Source organism: Antechinus flavipes, chromosome 1 (assembly GCF_016432865.1).
Source record: "Antechinus flavipes isolate AdamAnt ecotype Samford, QLD, Australia chromosome 1, AdamAnt_v2, whole genome shotgun sequence".
Classification (NCBI taxonomy): domain Eukaryota; kingdom Metazoa; phylum Chordata; class Mammalia; order Dasyuromorphia; family Dasyuridae; genus Antechinus; species Antechinus flavipes.
The window spans coordinates 631,070,189-631,091,191 of NC_067398.1; the positions used below are offsets into that span (position 1 = coordinate 631,070,189).

Consider the following 21,003-nt stretch of genomic DNA (forward strand, 5'->3'; position numbering starts at 1 on the left):
CTGGAAAAGGACATGGCAAACCATTCTAGTATATTTGTCAAGAAAATCACAAATTGGGGTCATGAAGAATCAGATCTGACTGAAATGACTGGACAATGACTAAATAATTGAAATTGTCATAAAAAAATTTATTCTGACATTGAGCTAAAAATCTGCCTCTCTGCAACTGATACTGACTACCCCTTCTATCCTTCTGGGCAAATTCAATGCCTTCTTCCTTCAAAGATTTAAAGAGATTTCATGTCATATCTCATCCTCTTTCCCAAACTTTATGTCTTTCTCCTTCCATTGAGTTTTGGTTCCTGTTGTTCATGATTTTTATCACTGCTTGTCCCTCAGTCACATTTCTCTAGATGAACTTCTTTCCTAAGATAAGACACTCAGATCTGAGATTTAGATTTGATTTGACTAGAACAGTGTATAAAACTGGATTTGAAATCAAATCAAAGACCCTTATCTGAAATTTTGATTCTGCCTCAAAACAAGGTGATGAGGTATAGTGATCACAATCAGAAACTTATAAATTTAGAGAGAGAGACCTTATAGACTGTGGATTGTGGATCAAAAGATTCCCTGGGAAAGGATCTGGGGGATTTTTCCCTTTTTTTCTGGGCTCTTATGTCTTTGATCCTTTAGTGGCTCAGCTTAGTGTCACATTTGGTAAAAATAAATAAATTTTTTATGACAATTTCAATTATTTAGTCATTGTCCAGTCATTTCAGTCAGATCTGACTCCATGACCCCAATTTGTGATTTTCTTGACAAATATTTCAAACTTTTTTCATTATTATTATATCTGTTATATTATTATATCACTAATCTATGATTAGTGATCTGTGATACTATACTATTGTGATTATTTTGGGATACCATGAACCAATGTCCTTATAAGATGGAGAAGTTAACTGATAAATGTTTTATGTTCTAACTACTTGACTAACCATTCTCTATCTCTCTCCCTCTCCTTAGGTACCTCTGTTCCCTGAAATATAATACAAAAATATTACGTAAAGTCAGTTGATACAACAGGGGCAGGATTTAAAAGGATTGACTACAATTTTAATAGAAGTTTTACTTGCATACAATGCAATCAGACACCAGCGTATAGTACCGAAAAATCTTTCATGAAAGGAAGAGTCCCTCATTTCAGTAAAGTGCATTGTTATCTTATTTTAAGAAATTACTAGTCACTCCAACTTTCAGTAACCATCACACTAATCAGCCAGTAGCTATTAACATTAAGGCAAGATCTTCCACCAGCAAATAGTTTATGACTCCTTGGTTCAGAGGATAGTTGACATTTTATGTTTTAGCAATTAACTACTTTTAATAAAGGCATATGTATCTTCCTGGTATTCTACCAATTTGATCAGATATTTTATGTCTTTTTGATGGATTTTTATTCACATTGTACCCACTAAGAGTACCTTTGTCCCCAAGAATTTGTCCTGGATTCCCTCTTTTTTTCTTTCTTCATTCTATTCTGCTCGGTGAATCATCAGTTCAAATCAAAAATCAAATCAGTATCAAATCAACAGATATCAAATCAGTTCAAATGAATCAATCAGATTCAACTATTATCATTCTACTGATTTCCAGATCTATAGTCAACTCAAGCTTTCATCTAAACTCTTTTCTGATATCTCCAAATGCCTATTGCATATCTCAGACAATTTATTCGGACTAGTATAAGGAGAATTTCTCTTGTAGAGAGTGGAACTTTGAAGAAGTATACTTGAAACAAGTATACTTGAAATAAGGTGTTAACTCAGTGGAATTGATGAGATGATTGTTCTCTGGTTCACATATATACTTAGGATTTAGCATGGTGACGTAATGGTTCTCTAAGTTCACACATAATCAGTATGCTGTAATGATGTAATTACAATAAGGTATATAAGGGCTAAGAAGGACTGGAAGATAGGCATTCTGTCTTTGACTATACTCCTGGTGGCTCTCCTGCCTCCTGCACTATGGGGGAGACTGGGTCAAACTATGACAGATACAGACTATGAAGGGGATAATAAAGACTTTGGACTTTATTCCTGACTATTCTACTGGTGATTATTCTGCTAAGATTAAGGCTGGTCCCAAGGTCCTCCAGAAAGCTAGCCCAGATATTACAACTTCTAGATTAAAAAAAAAAACTTTGTATTTACTTAGCTGTATACCTATTTATTATGTATCTAAGTAGGACAGCTTCTTGATATTGGGGCTTTCACTTTTGCCTTTGCTATCTCCAGTGTCTCACGTAACAGTATCTTGTACACTGTATTAGAAATGGTACTGTGTCAATGAAAGCTGATGAGAAAAATTTTCGGAGAATTTATAAAGAGGACAGAATAGGACTCAGACAGAAGCTTGAGGATACTCATACAGTATAAAATATCCAAAGTTTATGTTAAGTTGGACTACAAAACTTCAAAAATCCCTGATATCTCTCAGATACAACCATTCTTTTCATGAAAAAAGTATATTCTCTATTCTTATATTTCTCATATTGCCTATATTTTTTTTCCCTCACTTTTCTCATTTTCCCCTGGTTTCATAGTTATTTGTCTTCCTCACCTTAGTCAATCAATAAAATCATTAATGAGCAATTAAATGCTTACTATGCATTAGGCACTCTGCTTCATGCTGGGGAAACAAAGAAAGATGAAATACAGTCCTTCCCCATCAGGAAAATTGTTAAGTTTGATAGCAGAACTTGCGATTTTTCTTTGTGTTTCAATGCCTAGCAGAGTACCTTACACATAGTAGGAAGTTAAGAAATGTTTATTCAGCTCAAGTAAAATTAGAGGCACCAATGGTGTGTTCACAATTTAAAATTTTTGTTTTGATATATAACTGAACCTATAAGCATGAGAGATATAATCTGATAATAGCATTTAAGGGAAATTGGATTTTCTTTCCACACTTGATATTGATTCACATGGGATATCAGTTACCTCTGAAGCCTGAAGAGAGGCTTAGAGAGACTTTCATGAACTGATGCTAAGTGAAGTGAGTGGAACCAAAAGAACATTGTACATAACTACAACAAGATTATGTTGATAATCAATTCTGATGTTCATGCTCTTTTCAACTGCAAGATGATTCAAGCCAATTCCAATGGTCTTGTGATAAAGAAAGCCATCTGCATCCAGAGGGAAGACTATGGGGACTGAGTGTGGGTCACAACATAGTATTTGCACCTTTTTTCCTTGTTTTTTGCTTGCTTTTTTCCTTTTTGATCTGATTTTTCTTGTTCAGCATGATAAATGTGGGTACATAGAAGAATTGCACATGCTTAATCCATATTGGATTACTTGCTGCCTAGAGGAGGGAATTGGGGGGAGGGGTGAGAGAAAACCTCGGAACATGGGGTTTTGCAGGAGTGAATGTTAAAAACTTTCTTTGCATGTATTTTGAAAATTAAAGGCTATCATTAAAGTTTAAAAAATTGATAAGCCTACCATCCATGCCTTATTCCAAATCACTGATTTAAAAAAAAAATTAGCCAAAATAGGATTTTGGGTACAAATATATTGAAAAACTACTAGACTTCATTCTGAGTTGAAATATGTCATAATGGCATCTGATCAGTCATTTCTTAATATCCACTTAGCTAACCAATCTAGTAGCCTCTTCAAAAAAAGAAAGAAAAGAAAGTTAACTTGGCATGATGTATTCTTAATGAGGTCATGCTGGTCCTTTGTGATCCCTGATTTCTATTCAAGATATTCGCTAAAAATCACTCTAATTTAAGCTTATTTATTTATAATTTAAGAATCTACTCTCTTCCCTGGTGGAGGAATTTGGCTCTTCCCCAGTCCTGGGGCACTTTTCCAATTTCCCACATTTTTTACAAAATAACCCCTTAAAATCCTCCCTCAAAACCCAAAATTATCTCATTTAACAGCTCCCTTTGTATCAATTATAAATGAGGAAAATGAGACTCAGAGAGATGAAGTCACTTGTTCCAGGTCTCACAGCTAATAAACAGACAAGGTAGGATCCCAGGATGCTCAGAGAGCTCTTGGACTGGATGGCTTCCATCTTTTCTTCTAACTTTGGATCTATGATTTAACCTATGATCCTATGCATTTTGGTCCTGGTAATTCAAAATAATCTTTTTTTGTTAAATTCCAATTCATACTTTCACTACTAGGTTTAATGACAACCCAGCCCCCATGAACATTTTCAGGATTTATCACCAGTAATATAGTTCACCCTTCAGATTCCACATCACATTTTGGGTACACTTCTCCAACAAATATTTTACATTGTATTGTTTATATATTTGGAAGAAGGAATTGTGTCTTAACAAAGGTTTGTCTTTTCTTCAGTGCCTAGCATTGTGTCTTGTACATAATATATGTTTAATAAATGTTTATTAAAGGAATGATGAATAGCTAAAAAGCTAAGTTCAAAAGTGAACAATGACTTTGCAAAGACAATGTTTCTTCATATACTCAGTTCATTCATATTTAAATACCAGGATAATGTATTTATAATCATCTGTGAATTTTAATGCATCAGAAAAATGAAAAAGTCTTTGAAGTTTTTAGAGTATCTTAATTGCACAAAGAACAAGAGAAAATATGATGGGTTTATACTACGGGTGATGCTATGTGATGGATTAATATTCCAAACCAAGATGTCATTTTTTTATTAGTCATTATATCTAGTCTTTAAGAAGCTCAGCATTCAGGATTTAAACAGCACCCTGAAGCCAACTCAGGCTTTGTAGCTACTGAAAAATTGAATAATTTTTACTTAGTTATTGAAAACTTCTTGGATTATTTTTGTTCCCAAAGTTCTAAAGAAATTTTATTTAAAAAAGGTTTAAGAATATCAGAATTTGGGGGAGGAAGGCTTAGATTAATAATTGCATTGGTTTAAAGAATGCATGCTGAGGAAACTCCCTCATACAATGAAAATTAGCAATTATTATGCAATTTATAATCTTAAGGAATTGTTTTAGTACACTGAGAATTCATTTAAATTTGGGGGAGGAAGGCAAAGATTAATAATTCCATTGGTTTAAAAAGTACATTCTAAGGAAGCTTCCTCAAACAATGCAAATCAGCAACCATTATACAATTTGTAATCTTAAGGAATTGCTTCAGTACACTAAGAATTCATTTGGCTTGCCCAGCATCACAAATTCAGTATGTGTCAGTGGCAGGATCTGAACTCGTTAGCCTAAATCTTTAGCTGATTCATCAGCTACAACTCACTGTCCATCAAGTCAGTCTCCACAGTCAATCAATCAACCAATCAACCACTCAATCATTAGTACTCTGCTAGGAGCTAGTGAGAGATATAAAGAAAAAAAAAATCTCCTTTAAGGAGATAGTGTTCTATTAGGGAAAACAACTTGGACACAGATGAGTATATATTATATATATTATATGTGTATATACTGTGTATATTAAACACAGAGGCACCTTTTAATTATGAGTGGGCAATCCATGCTGTTGTTCAGTTGTGTCCAATTCTTTGTGATCCCACTTGGGGTTTTCCTGGCAGAGATACTGCGGTGATTTGCTATTTCCTTCTCCAGCTCATTTTACATCTGAGGGAACTGAGGAAAACAGGATAAAGTTATTTGTCCATGCAAAGGCACAGAGAAAATAAATGGTTTCTACGTACATATATTTTAAGGTATAAAAAGATCCCCATCATTTAGGGAATGGTCAAACAAGTTGCAGTATATGATTGTAATGGAATACTATATAAGGATGATTTCAGAAAAAGCTGGACTTACTTGAATCAATGCAGAGTGAAGGAAGTAGAACCAGAGAACACTAAACACAGTAACAGCAATATTTTCATATGAACAGCTGTGAATGACCTACTATTCTCAGCAATACAATGACCTAAAATAGTCCCAAAGAACTGAAGATGAAAAATGCTATCTGTCTCCAGAGAAAGAATAGAATCTGAATACAGATCAGAGCATATTTTCCTCTGTCTCTGTCTCTCACTCTCCCACCTTCCTAGTTCTCTCTTTAGTTTTATTCCACAAAACAACCAATATGTTTTACATGATTACATATGTATAACATATTAGATTGCTTACATCACAGGAAGGGAAGAGAGAGAAGGAGAAGATTTGGGACTCAGATTTAAAAAAAACTGCAAAAAATTATTTTCACATGTAATTAAAGAAAAATAAAATGTTACATGAAAATTATAAAAAACGATCTTTGATTCTTAAAGCCTGGGAAAAGTGCTTTAATTATTACTATTTTACAGTTGAACACCTGGAAATTACTCAAATGTTAAATAACTAGATTAGTCATTACAACTAGTAAATTACTGAAGCTGAACATTAAATATGACAGTATGATCCCTGATCTATTCAATCCAAAATTCTGTCTTTGATATGGATATTACAGTATATCCACCTTTCAAAGTCCAACTTAAATGTCATCTTCTATATGAAACCTATTTCTGATCACATTGCACTTGATAATCCTCATATACTTCTCTTTTTTTCTGTCTTTGTTTCTGTTGAGAGAGCCAGAGAAAAGAAGAAAGGAGGAGGAGAAGGAAGAGGAAGAGAAGAAAGAGGAGGAGGAAGAGGAGGAGGAGGAGAAGGAAGGAGGGAGGGAGGGACAGAAACAGAGACAGAGAAATAAAATATATTTCTATTTCCTATTGCTTCTAGGACCAAACATAAAATCCTTTGTCTGTCATTCCAAAATACTCGTAACCTGAACCTCCCCTACCCACCTTGCCCTAGCCGCTATCTTTCCAGTTTTCTTCCATCTTCATCCCTCCATGCATTCTGGAATCCAGTAACACTTGCTTTCTTGATGTTCTTTGAACAAAATATTTTATTTTCAACTCTGGACATTTTTTCTGGATATCTTCTATACTTGGAAAGATTTCCCTCCTCATCTCTGCTTCCTATTTTCCCAACTTCCTGCAAGTTCCCACCGAAATAATAATTTCTGTAAGAAACTTTTCCTGGTGTCTTTTAATTCTAATGTCTCCCCCTCCTGGTCAACATCACTTCATCTCAGATATAGTGTGTATGTTATTTTTTTCCTCTCAATCTCCCTCCTTTTTTTCTTTAAATTTTTTTATTTATTTTTATCTTGACATATCCTAGATTTCTCTCTGTGCTCTTTTGTTCCCTCTATCAGAGATCCATGTATTGCAACATAGAACTTTTGTTAATATAGAAAAAGAGAAAGATAATTCAACAAATTGATTATGACATTGAAAAAAAATCTGACTAATCATTTTTTGAGAATCCATTTCAAGAAAGGTTTTCACTTCCATCTGCCAAAGAGCTATCAGCATTTAGTAGCAGAGTAATTTTTAGGTTTTGCATCAGGAGACTAGGTTCCTGTAGCAGCTCCTCCATTTACTGTATGACTCTGAGCAAGTCCCTGAGCTTTCCTAGTCTCATTTACAACATCATTAAAATGGCCATAATAAAAATAGAAGTATTTTTTGTAGAGTGAAATGAGGTGGGGATGAGGAAGGAATAAATATGAACCATATCTTGACACATGAAGGATCTGAGACATCTAATGTCAGGAACACCAGATTTCACTAAAACAGATGGCAATCCATCAATGACTTGATAGTAGATATATCCTAAGGAGAAATTAAGTAACTTGCCCTGGATCACAAACCTAGAAAAGGCTTCTGAGACCAGATCATCCTGACTGCAAGCCCAGTACTCTCTACCACTGCATGCTTCTTCTTGACTTTAGAGTTTGTCTTTTCCCAATGAACTTGTATTAAGACTAGATAATTATGAACAATTATTACTACTATAAATGGAAAAATGATTAGTAACTATTATTAAAATGAATGAGAAAAAATTATAGAATTTTAAAATGAGAAGGGAATTTGGGCATTATTTAGTGAAGTCCCTAAATCTTGTGCATCCCCATTGTGTGGATGGATTGGCCACTTCTGGATCTGCTCATGTGTCCCATTTTACCTTGCTTGTCTACTTGCAAGCCTCATAGGTAAGAATCAACAAAAAAAGAGTCAAGACTTGGATTTGGTATCTAGTGCCATGACTTACCAGTTGTATGACTGACGTGGGTATTTATGATCACAGGGTCTAAAGCTGAAAGGCACCGAAGAGGTCATAAAATCCAAATTAATTATTTCATAATTGAAGAAACTGAGACCAAGAGACATTAAATGACTTGGAACAAGGCTGTACAGATATTCAGTAGAAAAGCTAGTATTTGAACCCAAGTCTTTTTAGTTAAAATTCAGTGCTCTTTCCATTTACCATGGGCTTCATTTTCCTTAGTTGATCTCTAAGACTTGTAATTATGCTGTGATGTTCCAGCTGTCAACAATTTGGATTTGAATTTGATCAAGCAATAAAGCATAACAAAGTCTTTGTACAGTCAATTTATTGTTGTTTTCAAATAAAGTGTTAAGAGAAAGGTGCATTTTCATTCCTTTGGAGGTAGCAAATAATGTACCGGGCACAAGGAACTAGAAAGAAAGATTATAAACCTAGGAAAAAAAAAAACCAAAAACAAAAACAATAAATCTGAATTTTTTTAATAGAAATAAAATAATAGTGAATTGCTTTTCAAGTATCTGGGAAATGGATAAGTACCATTTGCATTTGATGCTAAAATCTAAGACTCTGGGATCATAAAGTATAAAATTGAAGCTACCATGATTTAAATGAGAAACAGGAAAATATCCGGAAAAATATTTATCCACTTACATTGCTTTCCTGATTTACCCTTCTTACCACCACTGCTGCTACTAGCTAGAAGCTCTAAAGGTGCATTTAAAAGAAGGGAGAAAAAGGAAAGAAGATAATTTCAAGAAGAAGAAATAGAAAAAAACACTTGTAGGTGTGAAAGGTTGAGTAATTCTGCTCTGTGCTCTATTTACTTGCTAAAAATGTCTGATCTGCTTGAGTTGAGCTGGAATTTTATGGATAAAATAGGAACATTCTTTCCCTCACCCCATTCCCCCTTTCCTTCAATGAGGCTCTTCAAAATTCATCTTCTCTCCATAAGGTCACTTTGTCTTAACATTGTGGTTCTCTCTCCACAGGAGAATCTTCTCTTTGATAACTCTGGAGAGAAAATGGGTTTATTACACAGGGCTCTACCATCTGGCCGAGGATTTATTTGGCGATTATGGGCAGGTTCTGATTCGGGTTGAAAGTTTTCTCTTAAAATACATCTCATAATAAAAATGAGCATTGTGTTCCCTTTTCTGTGGCACAGAGGGAAAATGGGTATTGTGCATAAGTCTTTTTAGAAGCAAGCTATACAAGGCGAGGAGTAAGCAGCTGCCCAGGGAGGCAGATGGGTCACTAATTCATCAACAGTCAGACTAGTTTCTAGTAGTACCATGTAGGAAATGCTGGTGCAGGAGGGGATAAGGAGGTGGAAAATGTTGCAAGTGCTGGGCGATTTTCCAAATCTGCATCCACCAGGGACCCACTAGAGGCACTGTCAGGTGACTGCTGGCTCATCACCCCCTTAGGCTTCCAGGTAAAATGGGAGGTCTCAATTGGCCCTAAATGGGTGAGCCCCTGGTTCTCTAGATGTCCTGGGCTGGATGCTCTATAGTCTGTTCTTCCACCGGCTGCAGGGCCTCCTGCACATAGACGATGAATTCAGAGGCTTCTCCCCCCTGGGTATAGACGGTCACTGTCTCAATTCCTTCCACATCATCAGCAGACACGACCAGGTGGTGTTGCTCAGCCAGCTCCACCGAGGCTTGCTGGAGAGTCTCCTGGATCATCACGGTATGGTTGGTGCTCTGTTCCTCCTCGGTCACCTAGAAGTGAAAGCACAAGGTCATGGGGGCTCAAGCTGGGTAATAAGTGGGGCGAGAACCTACTGAAGGCAAAAACACAGAGAAATCCCCAGAATATGATGTTTTCTAACACAGAGCCGCCAGAGTCCCTCCTGATCATTCATTATCCTTCCTGTTAGCCATGTGCAGTTAATCAAAAGTGTCTTTATTGGGTAGTTCCACTCTTTGTGAAAATATCAATACCATCCCAGAGAGATCCACAGACTCCCTTTCAAGGAATGATTATGCCTGGGAGTCATCAATCAACTATAATGTCTCAGACACCCTGAGCAGAAGAACAGTGTGTGTGAAACAGCTGACAAAGGGCCAGGGAGGCCGTGTTCCCAACCATAACAAGAGGGGATGAAATGAAGAAAAGGCCTCCAGGCGCCATGAGCAAGCCCAAAGGCAGAAGGTACAAACAACTCAATACAGATTCCGGTTCTGCAATGTTCACTTAGCAGCGTTTGGTCTTTGTTCAATCATTCCACATACATTCATTAAAAACCTATATGTATAAAACATTTTAAAGGAGACTGGGACATTTAGATAAGTATGATTCCTATTAGAGAGGCTAATGGGCCTGAAAAGGAAAATGATAAATGTTGAAGGGAATATAAGAAAAATGAGACATTAATGTATTGTTGGTGGAATTATAAACTGGTTCGACCATTCTGGAGAGCAGTTTCCTGCTATGCCCAAAAGGCTATAAAGTCATGCAGACCTTTTGAGTGACAATATCACTACCAGGCATGTATCCCCAAAGAGATTAAATAAAAAGGGAAAACAGCTTAAATGTACAAAAATATTTATACTAGCTTTTTTCATAGGGCAAAGAATTGGAAATTGAGGGGATGCTCATCAATTAGGGGGAGGAGTGAATAAATTGTGGTATGTGATTTTGATGGAATACAACTGTTCTATAAGAAATGATGAGCGGGATGCTCTGAGAAAACCCTGGAAAGTCCTTCATGAGCTTTGCAAAATAAAATATTGTATACATAGTAATAGCAAAGTTGTGGGATGACTAGATGATCAGCTGTAAATGACTTTGCTATTCTCAGCTATACAATGATCCACAACTACTCTGAAGGACATATGATGAAAAATACTATCCATATCCAGAAAAAGAACTGATTGTATTTGAATACAGATTGAAGCATACTTTTTTTAAACTTTATTTTTCTTGAAGTTTTTTTTTTTTTTTAGGGGAAATCTATGTCTTTTTTTCATAACATGACTTTTATGGAAATGTTTTGCATAACTTCACATGTCCCTTCTCAATGGAGGAAAGGGGCAATGGAAAGAGAGAGAGCGAAAATCTGGAACTCTTAGTTTAAAAAAAATATTTGAAACTTTTACATATAACAGGAGAAAAATAAAATATTAAATTAAAAAACACAAATCTACTTTAAAAACAGATATGGTATGATTTTTGACTCTGGATGCTTATTATTATGGAATGTATAGTTAAATACGCTTAAATGGCAAAAAATGAAGAAGAGGTTTCCTCAAATGTTAACAACAGAAATGATTAAAACAGTATAAAAAAATTTAAAGAGGAATTGGGAGTATTTCCCTAGAGAAAAGAACATATTTAAAATAAATGAAGAGGCCAATTCTTTGTCATTTTTACTGAAAGAATAATAAGCTTAAGCTATAGCAGAAAGGATTTGGGTTGCTGGTAGTGAACTGAATTGAACATGGCAAAATGATGGACACACATTACTAAAATATGCTGATGAAAAAGAATACAGCATCACTTTTTCTGGGCTTTTAAAAGAATTACTGGTGTCAGAGGGATCTCAAAAGGTCACCTGTTCCTTTCAGGCAAGATCACTCAAGCCATTACAGCCAAGAAAAGAGCTAACCTCGATTTAAAAAAAAAAGAAAGAACCCCGAAATTTTTTTTTATTAATCCATTCTAATTTTTGAGAATATTCAAAGAGAAAAATATTCTTTAAAAAGGACAGCTCTCTGAAGCTGAACTATCAATCCCTTTCACCTTATTTTTTTTTTCAGTAGAAATGAGTACCAGCAGATCAACAACCTCTGAGGAAAATATTTCATATTATTGGAGGCTCTTTATTAAATGGGTTTGCCTATCCCAACCTGAATGACATTTTTACAAACTCTTTCCTTACTGATCTTATTTTTCGATCCTTTGAAAAACAGGGCTGGATGGTACAGTGAAAAGAGTTTTAGCTTTGTAATTACACTAAAGATAAGTCCTTGGATCCTGCCCATATGATGTCTCATTGGGAGTTCAGTTGAGTCATTTCTCCTTTCTAGGCCAGTCACACTGGCTAATATTCAAGGTCATTTTCATTTGTAAATTATTTTATTCTATCTTTGTATTTCTCCCAGCAATGTCACATTTATAAAACATTTTAAGGTTTTCAAAGTACTAGATATATAAGTTCTCTTATTTAAACCTAATTCAGGGATCCTCAAACTTTTTAAATAGGGGGCCAGTTCACTGTCCCTCAGACTGTTGGAGGGCCAGATTATAGTAAAAACAAAACCTTTGTTTTGTGGGCCTTTAAATAAAGAAATTTCATAGCCTTGGGTGAGGGGGATAAACGTCCTCAGCTGCTGCATCTGGCCCACGGGCCATAGTTTGAGGACCCCTACAGTAATAATCTTATGAGAATAGAAGCCTAAAATTATCCTCATTGTATAAATGAAGAAACTGAGAGATTAAGCAACTTGCCCACCCAAACAAGTGAGGCAGGATTTGAACTCAGGACTTCCTAATACAAGGCATTTTAAATACCTCCCATCCTACCTCCTACCCATCAATCCTCTCTCAGAAAAAGGTATAAAGCTAAACTGCTTGAGAACCAGGGTCTTTTTTATCCCTTTACCTAATGTAATGGCTGTTGGATTGAACAAAGAGAATCTAGATACTATGAGACGACTAATACTCATTAATATAGAATGATCATCTGATGATTTCTACAACTCTTCTTTCATTTTTTCATTATCACACTTTTTGGATTTTGTTTTAGATGTGTGCAGCATGTTCAACATATATTGGATCACTTGCCTGTTGGGGGACAGGGTGAGGGAAGGAAAAATTAAAACAAAGAGTTTTGTAGGGGTGACTGTCAGAAATTATCTCTGTGTGTGTACACACACTCACACATACACACACAATTGCCCAATGAGGCAATTGGGGTTAAGTGACTTGCCCAGAATCACACAGTCATGTATATAGTTTTAAAAAAGAAAAGAAAAGAAAATAGACATGTATAGAAACCATCTTCCACTAAGGCGGATCAGCAGCTCATTCGTACCCCAAAACCTGCAAGAGCTGCTAGGAGCTCTGAGACATTAAATGATCCACCAGTGGTCATTCAGCCCATATGTGTCTGAGGTATGGTCTGAATGAATGGCTCTTCCCACTATTGAAGCCACATTCTATCCACTACTCCAAGCCTCTGGGTTCACCATTAGCATTGACATAAAAACGGTGTATTCATGACTCTGCTCCAAGAATCCTAATTTCTTCCCCAAATAGCACAGCAATTTATTGCCTTTTATCTTCTTTCTCAGTGTGGAAACAATGAAACGACAACGCTACCAGTAGAAGACTCCTCCCAGAGCTGTAGTTTTATGAAACTACATGTTTCATGTAGTCATAAGTCAGAAAATGTCATAAGTCAAAAAGGTAGAAATTCTCTCGAAAAGAGAAAACTCTGGTAGTTACCTCTCCAATATGGTTGGCCTTTGGAAGGAATATACTATCTGAACACAAATGTCTACTAAGAGCGGCACAACTGCCCTGAGCAATAGAAACCATTAATACATTTAGCCTGCCTTCTTTCTAGAGTGAACACACAGAATTTTATTGTATTTCTCTTTTACTTAACTGGGAAAATGTACTTTGAACTGTCCCTTTAGAAGTAAGCATTGATTTATTTCCCTTTGAAAGAGAGAAACTGATAGACTAGGGGGAATGGGGAAAACGAGCAACAAAAGCCTTTTTCTTCTTAACTATTTATGAATTCCATACATAAGAAAACAGTGTAATCAAATACAATTTATGCCAACTCTTTTAGCAGTGACATTTGGAAACAAGTCTACAATCATATAGGTATATACACAACATGATGCTAGCTAGGAGAACATATGGTAAACAATCATTCTGCCCAACTTTTACACATAATGGTAGTATTTCAATGCATGTTTCCTCCTCCCATCCCACCTCCAGCAGGCCCACAGACTGTTTTCCAGGAACCTAAAATATGGAAGGGAGATGATTCTGGGAGGAGGGCAGAATAGTTCAGAAAATCACAGGCTTTCTGGAGCTCCCAAATAAGCAAGACAAAATAGTGCTTCAGGGTACATGCAGAGCTAGTAATAAATAAATAAACAAATAAACAAACAAACAAACAAACAAACAAACAAATAAATAAATAAATGAAGAGTTGGGGCAGAAGAGTAGTCCTCCAGGGACAATCAGAGATCTGAAGAAAGACACCAGGAGGGAGGTTTAACCCCTGTGAAGTATGAAGTTTAGCCCCTGGGAAGTGTAAACACTTCCAGAATTACTTGCCTTCTAGGGGAGGGGAGGAAGGGAAGAGGAGGGAAAATTGGAACACAAGGTTTTGCAAGGTTTAATGTTAAGAATTTTCCATGCATATGTTTTGAAAATAAAAAGCTTTAATTAAAACACACACACACACACACACTTCCAGAATAGCTCCACTGGAGAGCCTTGGGCGAGCTGGGAAGGAGCCTGGCCCCAACCAAAAATTTTCACCTCCCAGACAGCGTGGGGAGTTGGATGTCTAAGTGGGGTAAGATTGAGGAACCCTCTGCTGATAAGGGGTACAAGATCCAGTTATGCTGCCAAGATGAAGCCTTAGGAGGAACCAACCCAGGCTAGAGAATGCAAAAGTAGTGGGGCAGGAACACTTCTAGTTATGAATACTTACAGGAGGGCAGAGCTCCTGATTTCAATTCCAGGCCAGAGGGGAGAACTAAAGGGACCTGAGGCTAGAGGCCCTACTTCCCATACGTCGGGACTAGACATGATTATAATAACAAGCTGCTATTATTATTATTATTATTATTATTATTATTATTATTTTAATGAGCAAAGGAGAAAAGTTACTACAGGAAATAGAAAGTTACTACATGAATTAAGTCAGCTCTGAGATACCACTACACACCTGTCAGATTGGCTAGAATGACAGGGAAAGATAATGGGGAATGTTGGAGGGGATGTGGGAAAAGAGGAACACTGATACATTGTTGGTGGAATTGTGAATACATCCAGCCATTCTGGAGAGCAATTTGGAACTATGCTCTAAAAGTTATCAAACTGTGCATACCCTTTGATCCAGCAGTGTTTCTACTGGGCTTATACCCCAAAGAGATACTAAAGAAAGGAAAGGGACCTGTATGTAGCAGCCCTGTTTGTAGTGGCTAGAAGCTGGAAAATGAATGGATGCCCATCAATTAGAGAATGGCTGGGTAAATTACGATATATGAATGTTATGGAATATTATTGTTCTGTAAGAAACGACTGTCAGGATGATTTCAGAAAGGCCTGGAGAGACTTACATGAACTGATGCTGAGTGAAATGAGCAGGACCAGGAGATCTTTATACACTTCAACAACAATACTATATGAGGATCAATTTTGATGGACGTGGCCATCTTCAGCAATGAGATGAACCAAATCAGTTCCAATGGAGCAGTAATGAACTGAACCAGCTACACCCAGTGAAAGAACTCTGGGAAATGACTATGAACCATTACATAGAATTCCCAATCCCTATATTTTTGTCCACCTATATTTTTTATTTCCTTCACAGGCTAATAGTACACTATTTCAAACTCCAATTATTTTTGTACAGCAAAATAACTGTTTGGAAATGTATACTTATATTGTATTTAATTTATACTTTAACATATTTAACATGTATTGGTCAACCTGCTATCTGGATGGATGGGGATGGAGGGAAGGAGGGGAAAAATTGGAACAAAAGGTCTGGCAATTGTCAATGCTGTAAAACTACCCATGCATAAAACTTGTAAATAAAAAGCTATAATTAAAAAATAAAAAAAAAATTTTAAAAAAGTTACTACAGGAATAAAGAAGAATGAGGTTTGTCTTCAGAGGAGATGGAAAATAACAAAGCAAAAATCCTCTCTTACTCCAAAAAGTAATGTTAAATGGTCACCTGTCCAAAAAAGAATTCTAGGAAGAACTTTAAAAAAAAAAACACTTTAAATATAAAATAAGAAAGACTAAGAAAAAAAATTTAAATAAGAATAATCTAAGAAAAACAAGATTATAAAAATCAACCAACTAGAAAAGGAAATCCAGAATCTTAAGGAAGAAAATGAGTTCTTGAAAATTAGAATTGGGCAAGGGGAAGCCAGCAAAGAAATAGTAATACAAAATAGAAAAGATGAAAAAATGAAAGAGAATGCAAGACTCATAAGAAAAACAATTTATCTGGAGATGACAACAAGAAAAGAAAATGTAAAAATAATTGAACTACCTGAAATCCATGATCAAAGATAGAATCTTGATACAATAATATAAGAAATGATTAAAGAAAATTGTCCACAGGACAACCTGAGTTCAAATCTGATCTCAGATATTTAACACTTTCCTGGCTATATGACCCTGGGCAAGTCACTTAACCCCAATTGCCCCAGCAAAAAAAAAAAAAAAAAAAAAGAAGAAGAAAAAAAGAAAAGAAAATTGTCTGGAAAAGAACAAGAAGGAAAAGTAGACAAAGTTCACCAATCACCACCTGAAAGAAATCCTATAAGGAAAACCTATAGTGATATTATTAGCTAACTTCTAAAACTCTCAGGTCAAAGAGAAAATATTATAAGCCACAAGTAAAATCATATAAAACCTATCAGCAGCTATTCTAAAAGACCACAGATTTTGAAATGCTACATATTTGAAACACTACAAGTTCTGGGGTTGCGGTTGAAAATATCACTCCCAACAATGTCAAGCATAATTCTGAATAAAACTAAAAAACAAAAACAAAACAAAACAAAAGGACATTCAATGGATAGCCAGATTTTTCAGGATTTTATCATAAAAAGGCCCAAACTTAATAGAAAATTTGACAGACAAGATCCTAGAGAAATATATCAAAGACAAATTTCAAGGGATTCAATGTTTACTTTTTATACATGAAAATATAAACCATGTCTCTAAGACTGTCACTGATAATCAGGAGGTTCAAAAAAGAGATTAAAATAGAGCTGAATATAATGTTATTCTAAAAAGCAAAACCACATAGGAAAAGGTAAAAAGAATAATTATTTTATAAAAATGAGGTATGAAAAGAACTACACAGAAGAATTAGATGGGGGAGGAAGACTGGTAGTTCTGGAACCCTACTAATCAGGAATGTGTTAAAGAGGGGACAATCCATACATATCTAGAAGGGTACAAAATTTTTCCAAACTCAGATACAAACTAGAGAGCAAGGGGAAAGGTTGAAGGGAGAGAATAAGGAAGGGATCCTTGTGGGGTTGGTATAGGTTAAATAATAGGAAGGCAAGGTAGTGAGTAGAAGTAAAGCAGAGGAGTCAGGCGGGATAGAACACAAGAAACACACAAACATAATAATAAAGATCAGGAGTAGAGTTTATTAAGTAAAAAAAGCACACATAATAAATATGACTTTAGATATAGTTAAAGCTAAAATAGATCTAATCAAAAGAGAAAAATTGAGGAACTACATTATATGTCAGCCATAATAATTAACATTGTTTTATACTATTTGAAATAACTGGACAGTAAAAGGTTGGAATACCGATGCAGTGTAGGAAATGAGTTGATGGATCTAGAAAAATATGGAAAGATTTGGACTTATGAAGGAAGATATTATCTACATTCAGAGAAACAAAGGACAAACAAACATAGTACAAAGTTACATAAATGTATATGAATGTATATGTGTATGTATGATTATATCTCTCTATGTATTACATATATGCATATCTATATGCATGGTTAATTATAGCCTTCTGAGGGGGGTAAAGGGGAGAGAAAGGGGAAAGAAGAATAAAGAAAAAAGTGCCCAGTGGAGAAGAAAAGAAAACCTACAAAGAAACAAAGAAACCGATGGATAGCTCTGAATAAAATATGTAGTATTTACAGTGTAGGCTTTCTTGAAGTGGAAATCTATTGCTTCATATTAATATCCTCTCTTAAGATCTGCTGTGTACATGGTAATTTTTTTTTATATTTATGTTTTATATAAATAAATAAATATATTTTTTAAATGTTGGAGCACTTACTGGCAAAAAAAAAAAAAAAAAAAAAAAAAAAAAAGGCAGTGATCTGGTATAGAGACAGCCAGCCCTGGAATCAGGAACATATTTGTTCAACGTAGCTTTCTCACCGAGAATTCCCTCTATCAATTTAACTTAGGTCTAGAGCTCCTATCCCCACAAAAATTAACAACAAACAACTCAGCTGGTTAAAAACTTTAAAGTATAACAATTATTTGTGTACAACAGATTCCAATGTCAGACATTTATCAAATGTGTGATTGTAGAAAAGTTACTTAATTTCTCATACCCTTAGCTTCCTCACCTAGGAAATCAGAAATCATTTTTATTACAATTTAAGAGTAAGGGAAAGGCAATTCTCTTCAGATGTCTTTTTAGAGGGTATAAAGGTGATCTTGAGTTTTTTAAGCAAAGGACATGAGTCACAAGTGCTGACCAGTCCAAGAAGGCATGAAAACTGTACCTGAGAGTCGGGGGACTTTGGATCTAGTCCAGTAGGTGAGAATACAGTTAACATGCTTTATAAACCTTAAAGCACTAGAAAAATGCCAATTATTATTCTTCATAATTATAATTACCAGCTATGTGATTATGGTCCAGCCATTTAACATGTCTGAGTTGACACACTTGTAAAATGAGAAGGTCAGGTTAGACGACTTCTATGCTCTCTTTCAGGCAGAAGGGTATGTATGTGTGTGCATGTAAACATACACACACATATACACAAGATGCATGTATAGAATTTGGCTCAGGAAGGTTGTACATTTTGCCCAAAATAACAAAAAAGAAAAGAAGGATAGTGAAATAACATTGCATATTAAGAAGACATACATGAGAAAGTTCAGGAACTAATACTGGGATAGGGAAAAAAGGATCCCCAGTAGAGAAATTTTAGCTGAAGACCAATGAAGGTAGAAAAAGACACACTACTGTCATCAAAGTATAATACTAAAGACCACCTGGTGAGATGGAGTAAATAGATGAGGAGTCTGGAAAGAGATTACATGACTGACACGATGGTATGGTAGAGAAGTGATGGGGAACTTTAATTACCCAGACATCTGCTGGAGCTCAGTCTCTGCCAAAAGTAGGGATGCTAATCATGTTTTTGGCTTACTGTGCTGATAATTTCATCTTTTCAAAGGTGGTAGAACCAACAAAAGGAAATTCTGACCTGAATATAATTCCTACCAAGGAGAAACTTTTTCTTTCCCTGGAGTGTAAATAGTGGGGCTCTTGAAGAGAAATGAGTACTCTACCTTCAAATTTATGACAGAGAAGGAAGAAGTCAGAAATAGTCTAAAAATACATCCTGAATGTGAGAAGAACAGAAGCCTATACTGGAGTAAAGAGAAGAGTAGATAAAATAGCTACCCAGAATTGTTTTTTTCAACAATACCAGATACTACAAAACTGAACTTTTATTTTGTTTCTATTTTCTTAGCAAGGAGAACAATTTGTGAACCGAAAAAGCTAAAATAAACTTGCCTTACAAGATGAAATTCCTAAGGAAGGAGATAAAAGAACATGTTTTTGTTCTTGATGAATTCATAGTATAAGGTACAATAAGCCATGGGAGGCTAGGGGGTACAGAGGTTAGAATACTGGACTTGGAGTTAGGAGGACCTGAGTTCAAATGTGGCCTCAGACACTTACTAGCTTGTGACCCTAGGAAAGTCACTTAACCCTGTTTATCATGGTTACAAATCTGTAAAATTGAGCTTGAGAAGGAAATGGAAAACCACTCCAATATTTTTGCCAAGAAAACCCCAAAGGATATTAATATAGAGAGTCAGACACAACTGAGTAACAAAACAACAAGCTATATCCTAAGGTACCAAAAAAATCCAGGTGAATATCATCTCTCAAATGTTATGGAAAGTGGGAGAAGTCTCACAGGACTGAAGATGGCAAATGTTCTCTGGATTTTCAAAAAAAAGTGAAAAGGATGAACTCTACAAATTATAGGCTAATAAACCTGATTCTGATTTCTGTCAAAATTCTCGATTGTACTGTGAAAGGGATATTAGGAAAGGGGAAAAGCATTTAGGCTAGTTAAAAAATGAAATTAAAGTGTATATTGATGTGTATGCAAATGCATATGATATACACATAAACACATGCCCATATGACATACACATATATTGGCTTGATTCTTTCCCCTTATAACCATTATTTGCAATGAAATCTTTCTCCCCTTTTCTATCCAGCCAGTCACTCATTTTCATTTTTGATAATCTTAATTAATTGGTAGATTGGGGGAGCTGTGTGAATATGATTTACTTTTAAAGCTGATGCAGTTCTTAATGACAAGATAAGAGAATTATGGGCTAGACAACAATTGAGTTCTGTGAATTCTGAATCACTGACCATCTGGATGCAGGAGGTCACTAGCAGAATGTCCAATGTTCCTAGCTCTGTACTTTTTACTATTTGTATCAATAACTTAGTTAAAGACTTTGCTGTGACATGCTTATCAAATTTACAAATGACACAAAGCTGTGAAGTATAGTTAATACACCAGATGGCAGAGTCAGGATCTGAAAACAATTTAATAACTCAGCTGGTTAGAACATCAGACTGAATTATTTTTTTAAAATAAATTTTGTGATGCCAGCAGTGAGAGAAAAAATGTAGTATGAAAATTTGTACTACAGATTGGGAACTTGTAGGCAACTTAGTCCCAGAGAGTGATATGAGTTGATGTTAAGTGTCTTACCCATGGTCTCTTGGCTATTAAGTGTATAATTAGAGGAAGAACTTGAATTCAGGTCTTCCTAACTAAGGCTGGTCCTCAATCCACCTTACTACACTGAAGCCATTAGGCTAAATAGAAGATGAAACTTAACAGGGAAAAATGCGAAGTCCTCTAGTTGGGTTTCAAAAATTCATCTTTACATATACAAGATGGAGGAAGTG

General features: G+C 35.5%; 1 protein-coding gene across 1 annotated transcript in view; it reads right to left on the reverse strand.

Moving 5' to 3' along the window:
- Nucleotides 1-8,364: 8,364 nt before the first annotated feature.
- The window catches only part of ZFAT (zinc finger and AT-hook domain containing), a 280,433-nt gene continuing 267,794 nt past the window's right edge, over nucleotides 8,365-21,003 (reverse strand). The window contains exon 16 of the mRNA XM_051971128.1: nucleotides 8,365-9,780. Within this exon, the coding sequence (XP_051827088.1) occupies nucleotides 9,541-9,780 (240 nt within the window). The 3' untranslated portion in view covers nucleotides 8,365-9,540. The remainder of the gene's footprint in view (nucleotides 9,781-21,003) is intronic.